This window comes from Scomber japonicus, chromosome 13 (genome assembly GCF_027409825.1).
Source record: "Scomber japonicus isolate fScoJap1 chromosome 13, fScoJap1.pri, whole genome shotgun sequence".
Taxonomy (NCBI): Eukaryota; Metazoa; Chordata; class Actinopteri; order Scombriformes; family Scombridae; genus Scomber; species Scomber japonicus.
The window spans coordinates 25202262-25221126 of NC_070590.1; the positions used below are offsets into that span (position 1 = coordinate 25202262).

At 42.6% G+C, this 18865-nt stretch overlaps 1 protein-coding gene across 1 annotated transcript in view; it reads left to right on the top strand.

Annotated features, from left to right (window-relative positions):
- med13a (mediator complex subunit 13a) overlaps positions 1 to 18160 on the top strand; it is a 67613-nt gene extending 49453 nt beyond the window's left edge. Inside the window, exons 5-21 of the mRNA XM_053331132.1 lie at positions 536 to 747; positions 1291 to 1487; positions 5188 to 6110; positions 6605 to 6772; positions 7349 to 7572; positions 9266 to 9455; positions 9732 to 10155; positions 10413 to 10644; positions 11022 to 11213; positions 12030 to 12253; positions 13265 to 13407; positions 13511 to 13669; positions 15019 to 15207; positions 15567 to 15709; positions 15878 to 16042; positions 16581 to 16681; positions 16990 to 18160. Coding sequence (XP_053187107.1) covers positions 536 to 747; positions 1291 to 1487; positions 5188 to 6110; positions 6605 to 6772; positions 7349 to 7572; positions 9266 to 9455; positions 9732 to 10155; positions 10413 to 10644; positions 11022 to 11213; positions 12030 to 12253; positions 13265 to 13407; positions 13511 to 13669; positions 15019 to 15207; positions 15567 to 15709; positions 15878 to 16042; positions 16581 to 16681; positions 16990 to 17122 — 4019 coding nt within the window. The 3' untranslated portion in view covers positions 17123 to 18160. The remainder of the gene's footprint in view (positions 1 to 535; positions 748 to 1290; positions 1488 to 5187; positions 6111 to 6604; positions 6773 to 7348; positions 7573 to 9265; positions 9456 to 9731; positions 10156 to 10412; positions 10645 to 11021; positions 11214 to 12029; positions 12254 to 13264; positions 13408 to 13510; positions 13670 to 15018; positions 15208 to 15566; positions 15710 to 15877; positions 16043 to 16580; positions 16682 to 16989) is intronic.
- The last annotated feature ends 705 nt before the right edge of the window (positions 18161 to 18865 follow it).

The window sequence follows — 18865 nt, forward strand, 5'->3', positions numbered from 1 at the left end:
TACTTTCTACTCCACTACATTTATTTGACAGCTTTAGTTACTTTTCAGATGAAGATTTGTCACAATGGATAATATAACAAGCTTTTAAAATACAACACATTTTTAAAAATGAAACCAGTGGTTCCCAACCTTTTTGTCTTTTGACATCTCACAAAAAGCAGTGTGTTGTTGGGCTCACATTTCAGATGTCTATGAGTTGTTAACAATTTCACCAAATAGTGATTTTTCCCTCCAAACTCACATAGTTTCATTTCAGTAAATGTTCAAATGATCCAGCAGCTTCTACATCAAATGCTGCGTACACACTGATGCTTCAGTATTAATAATCTAACGATGTCATGTATAATATATATCAGCCGGAGAGCCCAAACCACTACTTTTACTGTAACACTTAAACTATGTTTTGCTTTTAATGCTTATGTACTTTTATTTAAGCAGGGTTTTTTCATGCAGGACTTTTACTTGGAATGGAATATTTTACACTGCTGTATTGATACTGCCCACATGATAACCTTTTGTTCTTCTCCCGTACCAGGCTCAGCAGACCTGCACCAGATGTTTCCCACACCCCCCTCACTGGAGCAGCACATCATGGGCTACTCACCCATGAACATGTGCAACAAGGACTACGGCAGCATGGAGGCCAACCAAGGCATGACCACGCTGGATGGCACATCATCTCTGGGAGGCCACTTCAAGATTGAAGTGGAGGAGAGCTTCTGTAGCCCCAAGCCATCTGAGATCAAGGTGGGTCCAGAGGCAGTAAATCTGTTTAGTAATAATTCAATTATAACTGACTGAACCAGTAGGTAAGATTGCTGCAAGAGTCAGTAGATGTCTTAAGTCCAAGTGAAAAACTTTTTTCGGGTTTTTTTTTGATAGGCTCATTTTTTGGCAGAATTTTCTCACCAACTTGACTGTACTGATCGTAAATCACTAGCATTTTGAAATATGACTAGATGATGTCACTACATGCATCTTAGTTTGTTTTCTGCAGCTTGTTTTTAACTCCAAACAGAAAATACACATTGTCATTTTAGACTGTGTGAAGTCTAAGTATTACACTTAAAATTACTTAATTGAAGCTGCCACATATTGTTTTTAACAATATACGGTAGTATAATCTTCGTATTTTCTTGATTCCTTATTTCATCCTGTTTACGACATTGTCTTCACATTTCTGATGTTGCTGTGTCTCCGTGCTTTAACCTTCCTGGAGGACAGATTTTCCCTGCAAGGGTCAGCGGAGACATAATTAAATTTCAATCTTATTTTCTATCCATTTCGCAGGACTATTCATTCGTGTACAGGCCAGAGATGTACCAAGCATTCGTAGGCTGCTCCATGTTTGCTCCCTTGAAGACATTGCCCAGCCAGTGTCTCCAACCTATTAAAGTACCAGAAGAGTGCATCTACCGACAAAGCTGGACCATGGGCCGGGAGATGCTCAACCCTGTGCCTGTCATGTCCTTCCTTAACAAGGACAGGTATGCTGCTGTTGTGCTTTTTCACTGAGGTTTTTAAAGAGCGTGTGCTGGTTCAAACAATACATAATTCATCTTGTGTAAGCAGAAAGTCCCATCTTTTGAAGTTGTTGTTATCACGCAGCTGTCATTTTTAATATCAGACTAGTGTGGGTAGTTGACAGTATTATGATGCAACTCATGAAGTAAAATTATAGATTTACTGAAGTACCTCAGGTGATTTCAGTGGTGTCAATACCTGACCTTGCTGATACCTCTACATGCCTTTAGATCAGGATAATTCCTATCTATCCTGTTTCAAAGGTTTCCTTATAATTCATCATGATGATCTTGGCAGAAGGTTACTGAGGTGTTCTAATTCAGGCTCGCTAAGGGCAATGCCAGGGCTGTGCTAGCTGGTTTGTGTTTTAGTGCGCAAGGAAGCAAGAATACACTCACACTCCAGTCTTTCTCTTTCTGTCCACACGCTCACACACATACACCCTCTGGTCTCTCCCCGGACACCCCCTTAGCAGACTGCTCAATTTCCCATGCATGGCTGCCTCAGGCAGAGCAGGGAAATGAGTGTAAAATGCCTCCTTGGTTGAAGATGAGGATTATCACTGGAGTGGTGAGTGGGGTGCCCACAGTGGCTCCATGCCATCTCACCACTCACAGCAGCTCTTAGTGACTAGTTCATCTGTCACAGTTGACCTCTGCAACTCTCCAGAGATGTCTAATCAATACGTTTATCGGAAAAAACCCCAATACACTTCTATTGATTTTATGCTTTTTTTTATAATCAAGACCACAGACATTTATTACAGTTAGGTTAACATTTAAAAGGATTCCTTTTATTATTTTTGTGAGTTGTATTAACAGAGAAAATGATATCTGACAGGCTCACTAAATGTGAGAGGGGCACTTAAGTAAGTCTAACCAGAAAATGTCACTTCAATGCACCACCTGCTTCACTTTTTAATGTCAACCTAACATTATTTAGCCTCATATATAATGAATCAACCACATGAAACACACTGTAAACCGTTCAATTATGAACAAACAACACAAACGCTGTAAACTGATCAAAGGCCTCAAAGCATTTCCTCAGGTGTGATTGTGGTTGGGGGAAAACAATCTTTTGGCTTATGAACAAGGCATGACATGTTGCTTATATCTTTTAAAGTGGAGTGTCAGTGTGTAGTTTATTCAGCAGATTTGGCTGAGCTGACTGACTTCTATTCCTTTTTTTTTCTCTAATACATAAAAAGGAATCATTTCTTTTTGCAGCTCAACTAATTGCAACTGTGGGAGCATACTGTTGCTCTGTGATTATTAAGATTATTTTAAACAAATGTCCCATATGGCAGAAAATGTAGAGCAGACTAAGCATCAGTGGTGTGCACATTTTAATATCCGAAATATAGAAATTGTGTAAGTGGGGTCCAGAGTCATGTTAAGATGGGCTTTAAAAGGAGGGAGATGTGTCTACATTTGGTTGGCTAAGCTTGGCCAGTGTCCACAGAGTCATGAGTAAAGACCTTATAACAATGTAGCAGCCTTCACGTCTGCATCCCATCCCGAGCGTGCCCTGGCTGAGAGAGAGAGAGAGACAGAGAGAGAGAGAGAGAGAGAGAGAGAGAGAGAGAGAGAGAGAGGGAGAGAGGGAGGGAGAGCTTCCTTCTAATGGGTCTGTGCCAGGAGTTGTTCCTCACATACAGCTAGGGACATGATGTGCTCGCCCTCCCTCCCTCTCTCTCTCACTCTCCTGCTCTCTCATACAGTATCTCTCTCTCTGCTTCCTCACAGTAGCTTGCCAGCCCCCAAAAATAAACCTTACCTCAGAGGGCCGCTTGTTGAAATGTTTATTGAATGTCTTTCTCGCTCCCTCTGCCTCTTTTTTTTTGCTACAAGTTTCACATTCTCTCTATCTTTCATTCTCTCTCTCTCTCACTCTCTGCCGCATTCTTGTTCTCTCATGTGTAAACATGTGTGCAGTCTGAGCTCGTTCTGCATTCCTTTTGTAGTGAACGTCGTCGTGCCCTACTGCCTTATTATACTTGAACTATCTTCACCAATGGAGCGAGACAGTTAGATAACAGTATGTTGTTATTTGAGGCAATGTCCTGAAAGTTGCTGGATGAATGAAAGTACTTTCAGTGTACTAATGTTGGACCTCTTGCTTGTTTTCTACATGTAATTGTCATGCCACAATTCGATGTACCTTCTTTGTTGGGCAGTGGCAGTTCAAAGGTTAGAGAAGCAAGTTTGTGACCATAAGGTTGTCTGTTCAATTCCCAGGACTGGCAGGATATATGTGTGTATATCACTGAGGTGCCCTTGAACAATGCTCTTAATCCTAAGTGGAGTGGAGTTGCTCAGTGACCAGCAGATTAGACTGTGGTTGTACTGGGAAGCTTCCAGATGTGAATGTGATCAGCTTCTTCTCAGCGAAAGTTGCATGAATAAATAAAGGTTAGAAAAAGAAGAAAACATATGTATGTATTAACACAGGTGATGTATACACAGATCCCTTTTGTCCAGAGAAACTGTATATGAGGTATATATGTATATCTCACAGTTAGTTAGTTTTAATTTTGGCAACTGTTTTTAATTTGATGAATGATGAATATCAGCGTTAGTCAAATATTAGACATTTAATTTTAGTTAAAAAATACGTAAAACTAAGCACAAGTATATTTTTAATCAGTGACATTTTAGTCTAATTTTTGTCATGCATTTTAAATTAGTGTTTTTAAAGCGTTTTGAGGCTGCAGCTATTGTGATCTTTGTTGCGTGCAGTTTCCATGGTTACAGGTTTGGTTCTTATCCATCGCAAGGTTAGCACTAAAGGCACACACAGTGTCCATGTCAATGCACAAATGCAAAAGTCTGACTGCCGTCCCTAAATGTTCATTGAGAAGCTGGGTTCACTCACTTGTTGACTAAGATGTAGCTCACAGTCTGGGTTTAGTCTGACAAGAGAAACCAAAACATTGCAGAGCACAGTGTTATTTTTAAGTGAGCATTTTCAGAAAGTTTTAGTTTTTTTGCTGAAAACATGAAAGCTAGCCAACTTAAAGTAAACTTCACATTACACTCACATCCTCAGCACTTGATAATGTTACGTTCTTCTAAATGTCGGCACGCTGTCTGCATGTTTTCTTAGTCTGTTCAGCTGTTTTTGTTGCTTCTTCTCTTCTTATTGTCAGGGGACTGTAGATGAATGTAGCCCATCTGTTTCCTCCAAGAGTCTGTAACATTAGATAACATTACTGGCAGGGACAGAACGTGACTGAATGCAAGATGCTCCATATTAGATGTGGTGCAACAGGTCAAACTGCTAAATCATCTTCTCAACAAGAGATACTTTTAAGTGGTGGAGGAATCTGTTTTACTGGTCTGGAGTACATGCACACAGGTGGTTCAATAAGACTTTGAATTAAAGTAGTAATTAATTAATTTGTCCATTCCCTGTTTAGTTTTTATTCGCTAAATGATGCAAGACATTTCATCATTTTCAAAGGGTAATTTATTTTATTTCGTCTTGTGAAAAAAAGGTTGTAGGCAAATATTTCTTTGTTTTTCTTTTTTGAACACTGACGACTGCAGGCTTCTTAAGGACCTCTGCATTCCCCCAGCCCCATTTTTCCACAGTGACTTATAGCATCCTCTAGCTTCTGCATCTGTTCTTACTCATATTCTTTTGTTTTTCTTCCCTCAGTAACATCCCCAGCGTGGGCAGCACCATGGACCAGGACTACAGCCAGAGCTACACCCCTCAGACCCACACACCCGTCATGTCAAACAGCGCTCCACCAAGCAACAGTGGCGCTGGCATCCTGCCTTCTCCTGCCACCCCACGTTTCTCCGCCCCCACCCCACGAACGCCACGCACCCCACGCACACCTCGAGGCCCCTCCAGCGTCCAGGGCTCGCTCAAGTACGAGAACTCCGACCTGTACTCGCCAGCGTCTACCCCCTCCACCTGCCGACCGCTGAACTCAGTGGAGCCGGCCACCGTACCCTCCATCCCCGAGGCCCACAGCCTCTACGTCACCCTCATCCTCTCCGAGTCGGTCATGAACCTCTTCAAGGACTGCAACTTCGACAGCTGCTGCATCTGCGTGTGTAACATGAACATCAAAGGAGCCGACGTAGGTGTGTACCTAAGCGACCCTATCAGCGAGGCCCAGGAGGCCTGCAGCTGCGGCTTCAGCGCCGTGGTCAACCGGCGCTACGGCAACGGCTCAGGCCTCTTCCTGGAGGATGAGCTGGATATCATCGGCCGCGGCTCAGACGTCAGCCGCGAGGCGGAAAAGCGCTTCGAGGAGCTGCGGCTCTCTTCGCTGGAGAGAAGCGGAGTCGGCAGGGGCGACCGTGTCCCAGACGAGCTGATCCTCCTCATGCAGGACCAGTGCACCAACCCCTTTTCACCCATTTCAATACCGGAGCACGACATAGTGTCACGGGGGCCATGCGGGGTCCCTGTGCCACCATGTGTGAGGGTGGAGGAGAGGGACTACCACAGCGACTGCTACATGGCCCTGGAGCACGGCAGGCAGTTCATGGACAACATGTCAGGTGGCAAGGTGGACGAGGCGCTGGTCAAGAGCACCTGCCTGCACCACTGGTCCAAACAAAGTGGTAAGAAATAAAGCACAACGGAAGATTTAGAGTAAAGCACTGCATTTTTTTAATCGTACATGTCAAAAATGACTCAATTAGGTGCCAAATGATGTTTTTACATTTACTTACTGTTTTTATATAACTATAAAAAGCTGGACATGGCTGTTGGAAATTAATCTTTTTTTTTCTAGTTATTCACTTTTTAAGTTATTGTTCTCTAAAGGAAAAACAAAGCAAATAAAAAAAGTAATATATATGTAACTATGTGAAACATTTGGTGCTAGTAGTCTGCTTCAAATGAGATAATGTTACAAAAACAAAATCTGAAGTATGTTTTCTGATGCTGTAAAAGTCACACAGTCAAAATTAGGGCTTAAAGCATAAAAAATACCAAATTCTCAGACAAAAAGACTTGTTGAGAATCTCATTGATATGTCAAGTCTGTTTTTTCAAGTGATAATTTTTCATGTTCATGTTTGATTCATTTTCTCCTTTACTCACCCATTCTCCAGCAGTGGACATGAGCGCGCTGTGCTCTCAGGATGTTCTGCGGGTGCTGATGTCACTCCAGCCCGTACTCCAGGACGCCATCCAGAAGAAAAGGACGATTCGGTCGTGGGGCGTTCAGGGTCCCCTCACCTGGCAGCAGTTCCACAAGATGGCTGGACGGGGCTCATATGGTAAAGCTGGGGGGAGTTCATCCATGTGATAGCCGGTTCTTAGTCATGTTTAGTCACCAATCAGATTAGAGGTAGTGCTGGAAATTGGTGTTTTAAAATCAGATATCATGAATTTGTCTTTTTCACAACATATAAAAGGGCCTCTGACTGTTGTGCCAAGAATAAAATCCTCTGAAATCCACAGCTGTAAGTAAAGGATCATAGTATGTGTCATCTTGAGCACTAAAGTATTGGCTTTCAAATCTGATATGTACTTTGAGGGTGGTAACAACTTTGGGTGTTGGTGTGCTTGACATTTGGGGGCGTGTGTGTCTCGGAGTGGAAAAACTCAGAATGTTGTCAGATCAATTGGCAGCGTGGTCCCTCTGCTGTTGTCCAGATGTCAGCTCTGTCGGGAGGAGCTGTCAGATCATTTGGTGACCTCACATTCTGATGCACAGTGGAGGGCGAAAGAGGACGGAGGACAGCTGACACCATACCTGTTAACAATGCTCACTCACTGTTCTTTCTTTCTGTCTCTTTTTGCTCTTTGTATTTCTTTGTCCTCCTCCTCCTCAACTCCCCTCACTCTCACAGGCACAGATGAGTCTCCAGAGCCCCTGCCCATCCCCACCTTCCTGGTGGGTTATGAGTATGACTTTGTGGTGCTGTCTCCGTTCGGTCTGCCCTATTGGGAGAAACTGTTGCTGGATCCCTTCGGCTCCCAGCGGGACATCGGGTACTTGGTGGTTTGTCCTGACAACGAGGCCCTGCTCAGTGGCGCCAAGAGCTTCTTCCGAGACCTCACAGCTGTCTACGAGGTAGAGGCTCTGAACAAGGGTGGAAACTCTTCAGTGTTAACACCATCCAAATAAACACTGCTTTGCTCATCTCCACCCAGCTTTGGCAGTATTTCCTCTGTGATGCCTGGCAATGAAATTAAGCAAATAAAATAACCAGGGTTTCCTGCAGAAAATGTTTTAGTTAAGGTGGTTGGGACCATTGAGACGGGGGGGGGGGGGGGGCTGGCTGGCTGGCTGGCTGGCTGGCTGGCTGGCTGGCTGGCTGGCTGGCTGGCTGGCTGACTGGCTGGCTGGGGAGTGAGCGATGTTGCCATGTGTAAGTGGTAAACGCAACTAGCCTTGACAATAAAATATTGCACCTATCGTAATAATTTCAGATAGCCTACTACTACCGCAGATTGTATTTTGTCACTTTCCTTCAATTTAAGGTATTCTCTGAATTATATTATATAGTAATTAGTTATTTAGTAAATCCTTTAGTAGTTTTATTCTCTGAACTACAGTCACCTGCAACTTCATTAGGAACACATGCACAATATAATTCAATCCAATAAACAGCTCTGCTATAAATTCTGCTTTTTTTTTGGAGTTTATACATTTTCAGTTTTTGTTGACATTGTCAAAGAAGTGAGAATTCTACTTTGTTTATTACTGAGGTTAAACTAAGTGATGGTGGTGTACCTTCTCATGTATGTTAATGGAGTGGACAAAATATTAGGAACACCTTTCAATATAATGCACCCTAATACACCACAATCACTCAATAATGAACATAAAGCAGAATTTTCACCTTCTTGTCAAAAAATGTATAAACTTGATAAATGTAGAATTTATAGCAGAGCTGCTGTATTTGTTTAAATTAGATTACAAGCCAGTGAGTCTATCTTATGTAGTTAACTTATGATCTGAACTATATTTTATAGTAATTACAAGTTATATAGTATTATACAGTTAAGTAGTTATATTCAGCTTCAGTAGCGTCATGTTTTTGTTGAATCTGCCTCTCTCTCTCTCTTCAGGTCTGTTGAATGAGAAACATCTGAGTGACTTAAAATTGACGTTTTGTAACATCAGCTGATAAAACGCGCAGCATTTTATACATTGCGCCTTTAATATCATTGGAACCGTTCATATACTCTGAGCCGGTTAGCCTGAAACCGGCTGAGGATTAATGTTGTTAATGTTGACGTCACATGGCGCTACTGGTGTCATTAGTTTTTCGGGCTCCGCTGTTTTTTTTTGAGCAGTTCTGCCTCAGATGATGTAGATTTATGTTTTAACCAGCTGTCTGTGTTATGCTAGCGGGAGGTACAGAGAGCTACAGGTGTGTTCAGGGTCGAAGTCACACAGTCAGACACAGCGGTTCCTGCCCGCTGCAGACGTTGGTTGGATTTATTTATTTAATTAATTAATTAATTTTATTTTTTTGAAGATGTTAGTTAAGGCGGCAGGTGTGTGTTGCTTAGGCGGCCCCCTTAGCTGTAAAGTGCTGTGGGAAACCCTGATAACTATCTAAGACTTATTCCTGATGGGAAAAGTCACTTTTTATTGGACAAAAACATACTTTGTTGTTGACCTGATTTATGAAAAAAAGATCAACTGCCACTCTACTCAATCCTCCCTTTTTTAAACCATCTTCACATGAAATGAACGTATGTATCAGTTCATATACTTATTGTCTTTGCCACTTGGCCTGTATCTGTGTTCACAGTCATGTCGACTGGGCCAACACCGGCCCATTTCCAAAGGCTACCCTGATGGCATAGTCCTCGTCGGCGGCAACGGAGCCAAGAACCTTGTGGATCAGCCAGTCAGTGACTGGTTCCTCAAGGCTGCCAGCAACAACAGCGACGCCTTCACTAAGCTCAAACTCTATGCACAAGTGTGCCGCCACAACCTCGGTACGTGTCATTTACAGCCTAATGCATCTCTGCCACACTGTTCTGTGGCTCACTGCTTGGATGACTCAACTCTTTTTTTCCTGAAGTTCCACCTTTGACATCACTTGGTGTTGTTATTACAAAAAGACAAGCCAGAGAGCCTTGACGGCTTGAATGAAAGCAGAGCTTAGAGTAATCAGTGTCGGAGGAGTAAACTGTCTTTTCTTTCTTTCTTTTTCTCTTGTCTTACATTTTGTTAAGAAAAGTCTAATGGTGATTTTCTTGTTGTCCCTTCAGCTCCATACCTCGCATCACAGTCATTGGACAGTTCCCTACTGACACAGCCCAGTACCCCGCCCTCGTCCAACCAGTCCTCATCCACACAACTTTCTAGCTCCACCTCCAGCTCGGTCGGCCAGCAAGGCTCAGTGAACCCCGCAGGCTCCTCCGTTCCAAACAACAACAGCAGCAACAGCAACAGTGGGTCCGGAAATGGCTCTGTGCCATCCAACAGCCTGGTGACATCATCAGGCCAGCTCGGCAGCGGGATGCCGCCTGCCAAACCCAGCTCTTTCCCCCCCTTTGGGAGCATGGGCAGCCAGGGCCAGGGAGGTGGCCCCCAGAGTGGACAGCTGGGACAGCAGGCTGGTACCCAGAATACTGGCACCTCAGGGGACAACTCCAGCAGCCAGGCCCAGGGCCCCACAGAGCCTCCTGAAAGGTACTGCAGGACACACCAACCTGCATAGCATCAACTGACTGTATGTGATCAGTTTTGTACCCAAGTGATAATAAATCACAAGAAGCTATGATCTACAGGATTACGTTTAGAGTTTTTGTTATGAAATCACTGATAAGCACTTAACTTACATGTTAATTCCTTTAAAATAACAAAAGACATAATATAATTCCATAGGAAAATGATTGGTGTTTATAACTATGCTTAACTTATTACTGTGTTTGTGACCCTTCCCCCAGCACTTTGGAAAGAGAAAAGGTGGGTGTGCCTACAGATGGGGAGTCCCATGCCATTGCGTATCCACCCGCCATCGTTGTTTACATTGTGGACCCCTTTAGTTACGAGGAGGCCGATGGTGGCCCGGGACCGATACCGGCCCATTCCAGTATGTGGACGCTGGGTTTGCTACGCTGCTATCTGGAGATGCTTCAGTTCTTGCCCCCACACATCCGCAACTCTATTTCTGTACAGGTAAGTAGACTTCCACAGAGAGATGCTGCGTGAGTGGAAATTAATAGTGAATTCAATGTCGGCATGTCAATTACTCCTTAATGGTTAACAGATTATACTCAGTGGCATCATTGCTAACATATCCATCATCACCTGAAGCACTACATTGTTCATGATCAACAACATTGCGCTCTGAGTAGACAGAAATAAGAAACACATTAACAGTATAATGCAATATAATAGCAATGAATGGTATGCTACTTGGTCAATGCCACTTGTCTTTAAATAGTAGATATGATATTATGGTAGAAGCATTGTTTTAGAGAGTGTGTCGAAAATTACTAAAAATGTCTCCTACCTTGTTTTTTTTTTTGTTTTTGTTTGTTTTTTTACCTCAGATCGTCCCCTGCCAATACCTGCTTCAGCCTGTACGAGGTGAAGACCGCCATATCTACGCCCAGCACCTCAAGTCTTTAGCCTTCTCTGTCTTCGCTCAGTGCAGACGGCCGCTGCCCACCTCCACCAATGTCAAGTCACTGACGGGCTTCGGCCCGGGTTTGGCCATCGACACGGCACTGAAGAGCCCAGAGGTAAATGCGAAAACACTGCGCTCAGTTTCTCTTTCTTTGACACAAGCCATCTTGGAGAGCAGACACAGTTGTGCTATGGTGCTCTTTCTTTCTATCCTGTTAGCATCTTGTGTTAGCATTAGCACGGTAGCATTGTCCTCTGAAACCGGAGGATTCACAGCAGCATTCCAGTCGCTTTCAGCTTCTGGGCCGGACACAACCCGAACTGATTTGACCTAGCTTTTTTCGCTCTAGCCGTGTTGAGTCTTTGCTGAAAAGAGCGAAAGCAATGAGATATAGAGTTTTTAGTGCTAACCATCCTCGTGGGTTTTTTTTTTTTTTTTGCTGGCGCCGGACCAAGGGAACTTGTAACCCTCTGCTACTCCCAGAGTTTTCTTTCCATTATCTGCTTGGCTAGCTCCCTGAGACCTCCATAATGGGATCTCGACTCCAGGTTTAGACAAAGGGGCGCTTTAGATCAAGACCTAATTCAGTTGACTTCCTTCCTCGCAGCTAGTGCTACCTTTTCCTTTTAACGCACTGGTAAACCTTGAGCCGCCTCGCTGGGAGAACTGGGATACGGGACGGGACAATGGGAATCGCATAATGGACATTCTTACTTAAAAGATATTGAGAATGCTAACTCAGCAAAAAAAATAAAAGGCCATATTGAAAGAGAGGATTTCCTGCAGCTGTGAAAGTCCAGCAGCCAATCAGTATAATTTACATATCTGGAGCACGTCCAATTTTTTTTTATTCATTTATGTAAAAAGGCTGAACATTTATCCTTAATCCCTTTTTTTTCCCCCTCCGACATCTTCACCTCCCCATCTGCAGAGGCCGGAGTGTCTGCGTCTGTATACACCTCCATTCATCCTGGCACCGGTAAAGGACAAGCAGACGGAGCTTGGGGAGACATTCGGTGAGGCGTCGCAGAAATACAACGTGCTGTTTGTGGGGTACTGTCTGTCCCACGACCAGCGTTGGATCCTTGCTACGTGCACTGACCTGTATGGGGAACTGCTGGAGACCTGCATCATTAACATAGATGTTCCCAACAGGTAAGGCTACCACCATCAGCATCATATTATAAAAAATAAATGTATAAATAATCATCAATTCTGTGTTAGACCTTTATAGCCAAGTTCATTCCAACTTATTACCGCCACTTTTACACATATTTTTGGAAATTGTGGTCATTTAAATGAAATTATACCTCATTTTCTCTTTTTTTTAGTTAACCTAATTTTGACGCCTGTTGTCAACCCGGGTCAAAATTTACCTTTATGACAACAAGAGGGTTAAAACGTACCTTCACTGTCATTATTACTTTCAGTAGGAATCATTTAAAGCCACTACACACACCCCCACCCACCCACACACACTGGTGACTTTTTAAGGTTTACTGGGAATTTTCAGAGGTCATTAAACCCATAACAATGGACAGAGTGTTTGTTTTTATAGTACAGTTTATTTGCAATTAGGTTTTTCATTATATTTGATTTTCATCACACACAATAACATTAAAAAACTAACTTTTTAAAATAGTTTTTTTTCTTTTTCTTTTAGAAGGAAACACAAAAGTGTGTCTTTTCTTTAACAATGTGTTCTATATGATTGTCTAGCTGTCACACCGGTGTAGTCGATGTTTGACATTGACTCGCCATCACACTCCACATTCTCAACTTATTGATTTTTTCCCCCTCAGTATATGTCCCACATCCAGTCACAGCTGCGTTGCAAATGTCTGTGACCTTACAAAAGGTGCACGGCAGCTGTCGCCAACACTCCAAATGTGTCAGCTCGATATCAAAGCTGTGATTTTTGCATCAATTATGTCACGCTAGTTGTCAAACCAAACCTCAACGCTGAAATATAAATTAGACTCAAGAGAAAATGCACATGGCTGTCAGTCAAGCGTGGTCTGTACACCGCCCACATGCATTCTTGAGAATGGAGTTTGCTCGAGAGCCTGGGCTCACAAAAATATAATCTTTTAAAGCATTTTATAAATGTTTGAATATTTGTTCTGAATCTATACTAAAAGTGGTTATTACTTGTGTGTTCTGCAGAGCGCGGAGGAAAAAGGGTTCGGTTCGGCGGCTTGGCTTGCAGAAGCTGTGGGATTGGTGCTTAGGACTGGTGCAGATGACATCCGTACCCTGGAGGGTGGTGATTGGCCGACTGGGCAGGATAGGACACGGAGAGTTAAAAGGTAAGGAGAATTGGCGTGCTAAAAGGCAAAACATTGTAATATTTTTCATATTAAGTGTCTCACCTGTTCATTCATCCCCTGCTGCTCTCTCCTGATGTTCCAGACTGGAGTATTCTGCTGAGCAGGAGAAACCTCCAGTCATTGAGTCGCCGCCTGAAGGAAATGTGCCGAATGTGTGGCATCTCCGCCTCAGACACTCCCAGCATCCTGAGTGTCTGCCTGGTCGCCATGGAGCCCCAGGGATCTTTCATCATCATGCCAGGTACAGCGTGTGCACACGGCAAAGATTATAAATACACTTAGTATCTGTTTTAATGTACACTTCTCATCTGAGCCCCATTACTTCACCAAGAAAGGCTGTGTGTGTGTGTGTGTGTGTGTGTGTGTGTGCGTGCGTGCGTATGTGCGTGTCTGTGTGCGTGTCTGTGTGTGTGTGTCTGTGTGTGTCTGTGTGTGTCTGTGTGTGTGTGTGTGAGATGGATGGCTGCAGCATATCACAGTGCGTGTCACCTCCTTGTCCAGAGCAGATTGATGGCAGGGAAGATCATGTACCTTTTCGCTCATAAAGCACTACCTCTCAGATGCCCATTGATCTCAATGCGGTGTGATGGAGAGCCAGATCAATGGGTTTATTTTGGGAAACGAGTGGGGGATTGTCAGTGCATCATACCAGGATTGTGTTGAGCGATGCCGGGCTGAGGACATCTCCCTCCTAAAAATCTCTTCAAGCTGAAAAAGATTAGCAAGGCTGTGCTAGCCTCAGATGTAGAGACACACTAGAACTATGACTAGAGGGATTTTACAGCCAACAGCTGTCATTTTAAATCTAGTTTCTTTAAGTACAGGACATATTTTTAAACCTGCACCGTACATTTATTTTATGCAGTCTATACTTTTAACATTGTAAAATTGTGACATTAATATTTGAGCAGTCATTTTTTATCACAATTGTTAAGCAGTAACTTGAATTGCTTATTAGTATTGGTTAAAATGAAATTAAATCAGTTAAAAGCAGTGAAAAGAGAAGCTGTAAAAAGTAACTCACACTTAAATGTCTCCACTTGGTCTTTTATTATTTATTATTTATTATTTTAGTACGGTTAAAGTCATGTTATCAGTAGTTATATAGAGCAGTGGTTCTCAAACTTATTCACAACAAGGACCACGAAATTGATACAAATTACACCACAGACCCCCATCTGGTTAGATTTTTCTAAGAACCCTCCATCCTGTCATTGTGGTACCTATGGATGGAATTATAATGAAAATAAATGATTCCCCTTTTGCTAGGAACCCCCTCAAGGATCCCTTGGGGTCCCCATACCTCACTTTGAGAACCACTGTTGTGGAGAGATTGATAGAGGATTATTTTAAATGGTTTGTTTTGCAGTATTGATGAGTTTCAAAGATGGTGAACTACTACATTTGGGGTTTGTTGTGCTCCTTTTGTCGAATCATTTGATGTGTGCAGCTCAAACATTTGCTCAGTCAGAGACTACTTAACAGATGTTATCCACAGCAAATAAAAAGGACGATGACAAGAATTCTCATTTCTCAGTCGCTCTGTTTATTGACCGCTCTCTCTCTCCTTTCCTCTATGCATCCCATCAGACTCGGTGTCGACGGGCTCCGTGTTCGGCCGCAGCACCACCCTGAACATGCAGACGTCCCAGCTGAGCACCCCGCAGGATACATCCTGCACCCACATCCTGGTCTTCCCCACATCCGCCTTCGTCCAAGTGGCCAGCTCCAATTACACCAACATCGACCCCAACATTGACATTCTCAACGCCACCACTGGTCAGTAGCGCTCTCGTTCCCGCGGTCATTCCCTGGAGTTGTTTTGCTTTTTTTAATCAGCGCGGCTCGTCCTTTCTGCTCAACCTTAAACAAACTCACTAATGTTGAAAGGAAACGCAGCAATTACTGTACTGTTTGTTTCCAAATCATTCCTGTTTACTTTTCCAGCCTATTAAGAGTCAGTGTTGTTGTAGTGCGTGCTCACATATTAAGTGCACCGACAGCAGCCTCAAGTGTCTTCAGGTTATTTAAGTTGTGCAAATATTATGTCCTCTGAGGAATAAAAAGAAGTTACACGCTGCAAATTACTGCCACTAAAAATACATGTTTTTATTGAATTATTCTCGTGCTCTCCTCAGATGGGTCTGATGCTATCGGGATTTTTGACCTGCTGGACCAGGAGAACGAGCTGGTGGACCCAGACATCATCAACATCTCACCCACCACCTCACCAGTACACTCCCCTGGCTCTCATTACCACCACGGAGGTGATGGAAGCAAGGTGAGAGAGAGCATCTGTGCTTGCATGATGAAATATTGAAAGTAGTCTTTAATTGATCTCCTACTTGTTCTTTCAACTAAATAAATAAATAAAGCACCATGAGAGCGTGTTTGTGTGTAATCTGTCACACTTAGTACAAAACTAACCTTGTGCTTCTACCTTGTGCAGGGTCAGAGTACAGATCGTATGGAGTCTCATGAAGAGGTTCCTAACCTCCTGCAGCAGCCCCTCGCCCTCGGCTACTTTGTGTCCACAGCCAAAGCCGGTCCCTTACCCGACTGGTTCTGGTCAGCCTGTCCGCAGGCTCAGAACCAGTGTCCACTCTTCCTCAAGGTACCACACTCTGCCCTCCCACATGATAGCCTTCTTGTAGTGCTGCCTTTTTCCACAAGTCTTTTTACGGTGGAACAACTAGTGTGGTCGATAAGCACACATTTAGGTGTGAAAAAAGAGAGGGAACAAAAATAAACTGTAGTAAGGCAACTATATAGAACAGTTAGACTTTGAATAATACTGCCTTAACAATGCAATAAAGATGTAAGCCACCAGTTAGTCCCTGCTGGAGGTTGTAACAGTTTATACACAGGTCCTTCTGTTTGTGCAGTACATCTTCATTATTGAACTGCAAATCTGTTCTATAACATTTTTGTTACTTATGTGTCCCTACATGAGCAATTATTGTCCCTGTGTGTGGGAACAACTAGCACATACAAGAAAATTACCTAGTTTTGATTTGCTGTAATATCCTTTTTATTCTGAAAATAGTCGCTGTTAGAAGAGCTGTCATTATTTAGATCAGATGTAATACAAGGTTAATAACTTCATTATACAGTCTCTGACAACACCTGTTTCCCTCTGCTGTGTCTTTCAGGCCTCTTTGCACCTCCATGTGTCTTCAGTGCAATCAGATGAACTACTGCACAGCAAACACTCCCACCCCCTCGACTCCAATCAGACCTCAGATGTACTCAGGTAAAACGGCACCAGAAAACACTCTGGCACAAGTCAAGTGCAGGAAATATTGTCCCTGACCTGTTTGGGATTTACAGATTGTATTCACACTGAAATAGTTTTTGGATACAAATAATAGTTAAATATTTATTGGAAATTGTTTTTGAGATGTAAATACTTTGTGTTCACTTAGTTTTTCATGTATATTGTTTAATTGTAAGCCAGGATTGGATCATTCTTCAAATTGGAGGTTTACAAATTCTTCAAACCATATTTCTAATAAGACCTCATGATCAAAGACTAACTGCAATTTCTTTATGCCTGGACAGATTTGTGCTGGAGCAGTACAACGCCCTCTCCTGGCTGACGTGTGACCCGGCTACACAGGACCGACGATCATGTCTACCTATTCACTTCGTGGTGCTCAACCAGATGTACAACTTCATCATGAACATGTTGTAACCAAGAGCCCGTCACAGGAGGGGTACAGGGGAAACATTTCAGAGAAACGGAAAAGCGACAACTCCAAAGGGGGTTTCATCAAGACTGAAGCAAACTGCGAGAACCAGACCAGAGTACGGAGCTGGATCCCGCACACAAAGATGGGATGAGATGGCTGTTAACATCTGTGACGGTCCTGTCCCCACCCCACCCCCACGGCTGTCCATGGTTGAGACAGCCCTGTCCCTGTGATTTTAAAGACATGCACATAGAGACAAGGGAATAAAGAAGAAGGGGAAACCTGAAGTTCAGTCGCAATTAATGAACGTGAGAGAATGACAGATTGGTTGTCATGGTACATAATGTAGCATGGCAGCACAGTCACTGGCCAGTCTGTATTTGGAGTGACAAGTCTATCTGTAAAGTTATTGGAAGAAAAGGGACATATTTGATCATGGAAAAAAAACCCAAGAATAGATCTTTGGTTTTAAGATCTGAAATTCCTTTATATTCCTTTGGATGAAATAGTATCCAAATGAAATGCCTGCATCTATCTTATTTATTGTAAGTTTTTAAATGTATAATTTGTCTTATTTCTTAACCTCTTTTATATATAAAAAATGGAGAAGGTTTATATCACCTTCCTGCTTTAAAGCAATTGGTCTAAGATATATGTAATCGTCTTAATTAAAAAAACAACCAGGAAAAAAATCCCATAAAAATTAAATAAAGTCCCAGTAGGTTGCTTTTAGAGTATTATTTTTTGTAATGGAGACAGAATATTTGTATTGTCACAATGTACAGAAGAATTAGAGTGGAGAATTATGTTTCATGCCTTTGAGCATGAAGGACTTACAGCAAAGCTGTAGCTACAGAGGACTTGTACAGCAATGAACTTCACTGTGTTCAAATAAAGAGGTACATTGTTGTATATAGTATTTTATACCACACATTTAGACACAAAAACCAAACGGCAATATATATAAATAATTATATATGAATGCCATGCCAGCAGTTGGTGGTGTGGCTTCTGTTTTAGGAATAAAGTGCGTCAACTTATTTCCCTGTGCTTGTGTTCATTGCTTTTGGGGAGTGGGACTGTGATGTGTAATTGGACTAGGACACCAATAGTGGAGTGGAAGGGGAACTATTGGCATCTTTTAAAAGTAGCTGACCTCAAGTTTGATGTTTGGTTGTTTTTTGTTGGGTTTTTGGGTATGAGAAGAAAGAAATCGAGAGACATAGAATGTGATAAGAGTCTTAAAGACAGAATCATCATTGTCCTTTTTAGTACATCCCTTTAGTTTAACATATCTCTCCTTACTCTGGCTCTTTTTTGGCACCACTTCTGATTGGTTATGGATACATTTAGACCAACCCCATTTTACTTCAGTATGAAAGTAAGTGTGGTGTAAATGAACTTTAATCAGCTACAGATGGCTGCCTGTTGGATATGCAGTATTTGTTCACAGAGGAACATCTACTGTGTAGATTTATCCTGTTAAGAGGGAAACTACTTTAATTATTAATAAATCCATTGCTATTGCTCTTTACCGTGCATATTGGCATCAAAAATTTGACCATCAAAATGTATTTGGTGTTTTGAGTGTAGATAAATACATTCAACATTTAAATAAAACTCTGAACATTTATTTTCAGTCCAGTGCCATGTTTTTTTTTTTTGTTTGCACTAACCTATCTGGGTCTGCAAGCTTTCTACCACATTTTCTATTCACAAGTGGGAAAGCCAGTGATGCAGGGTGC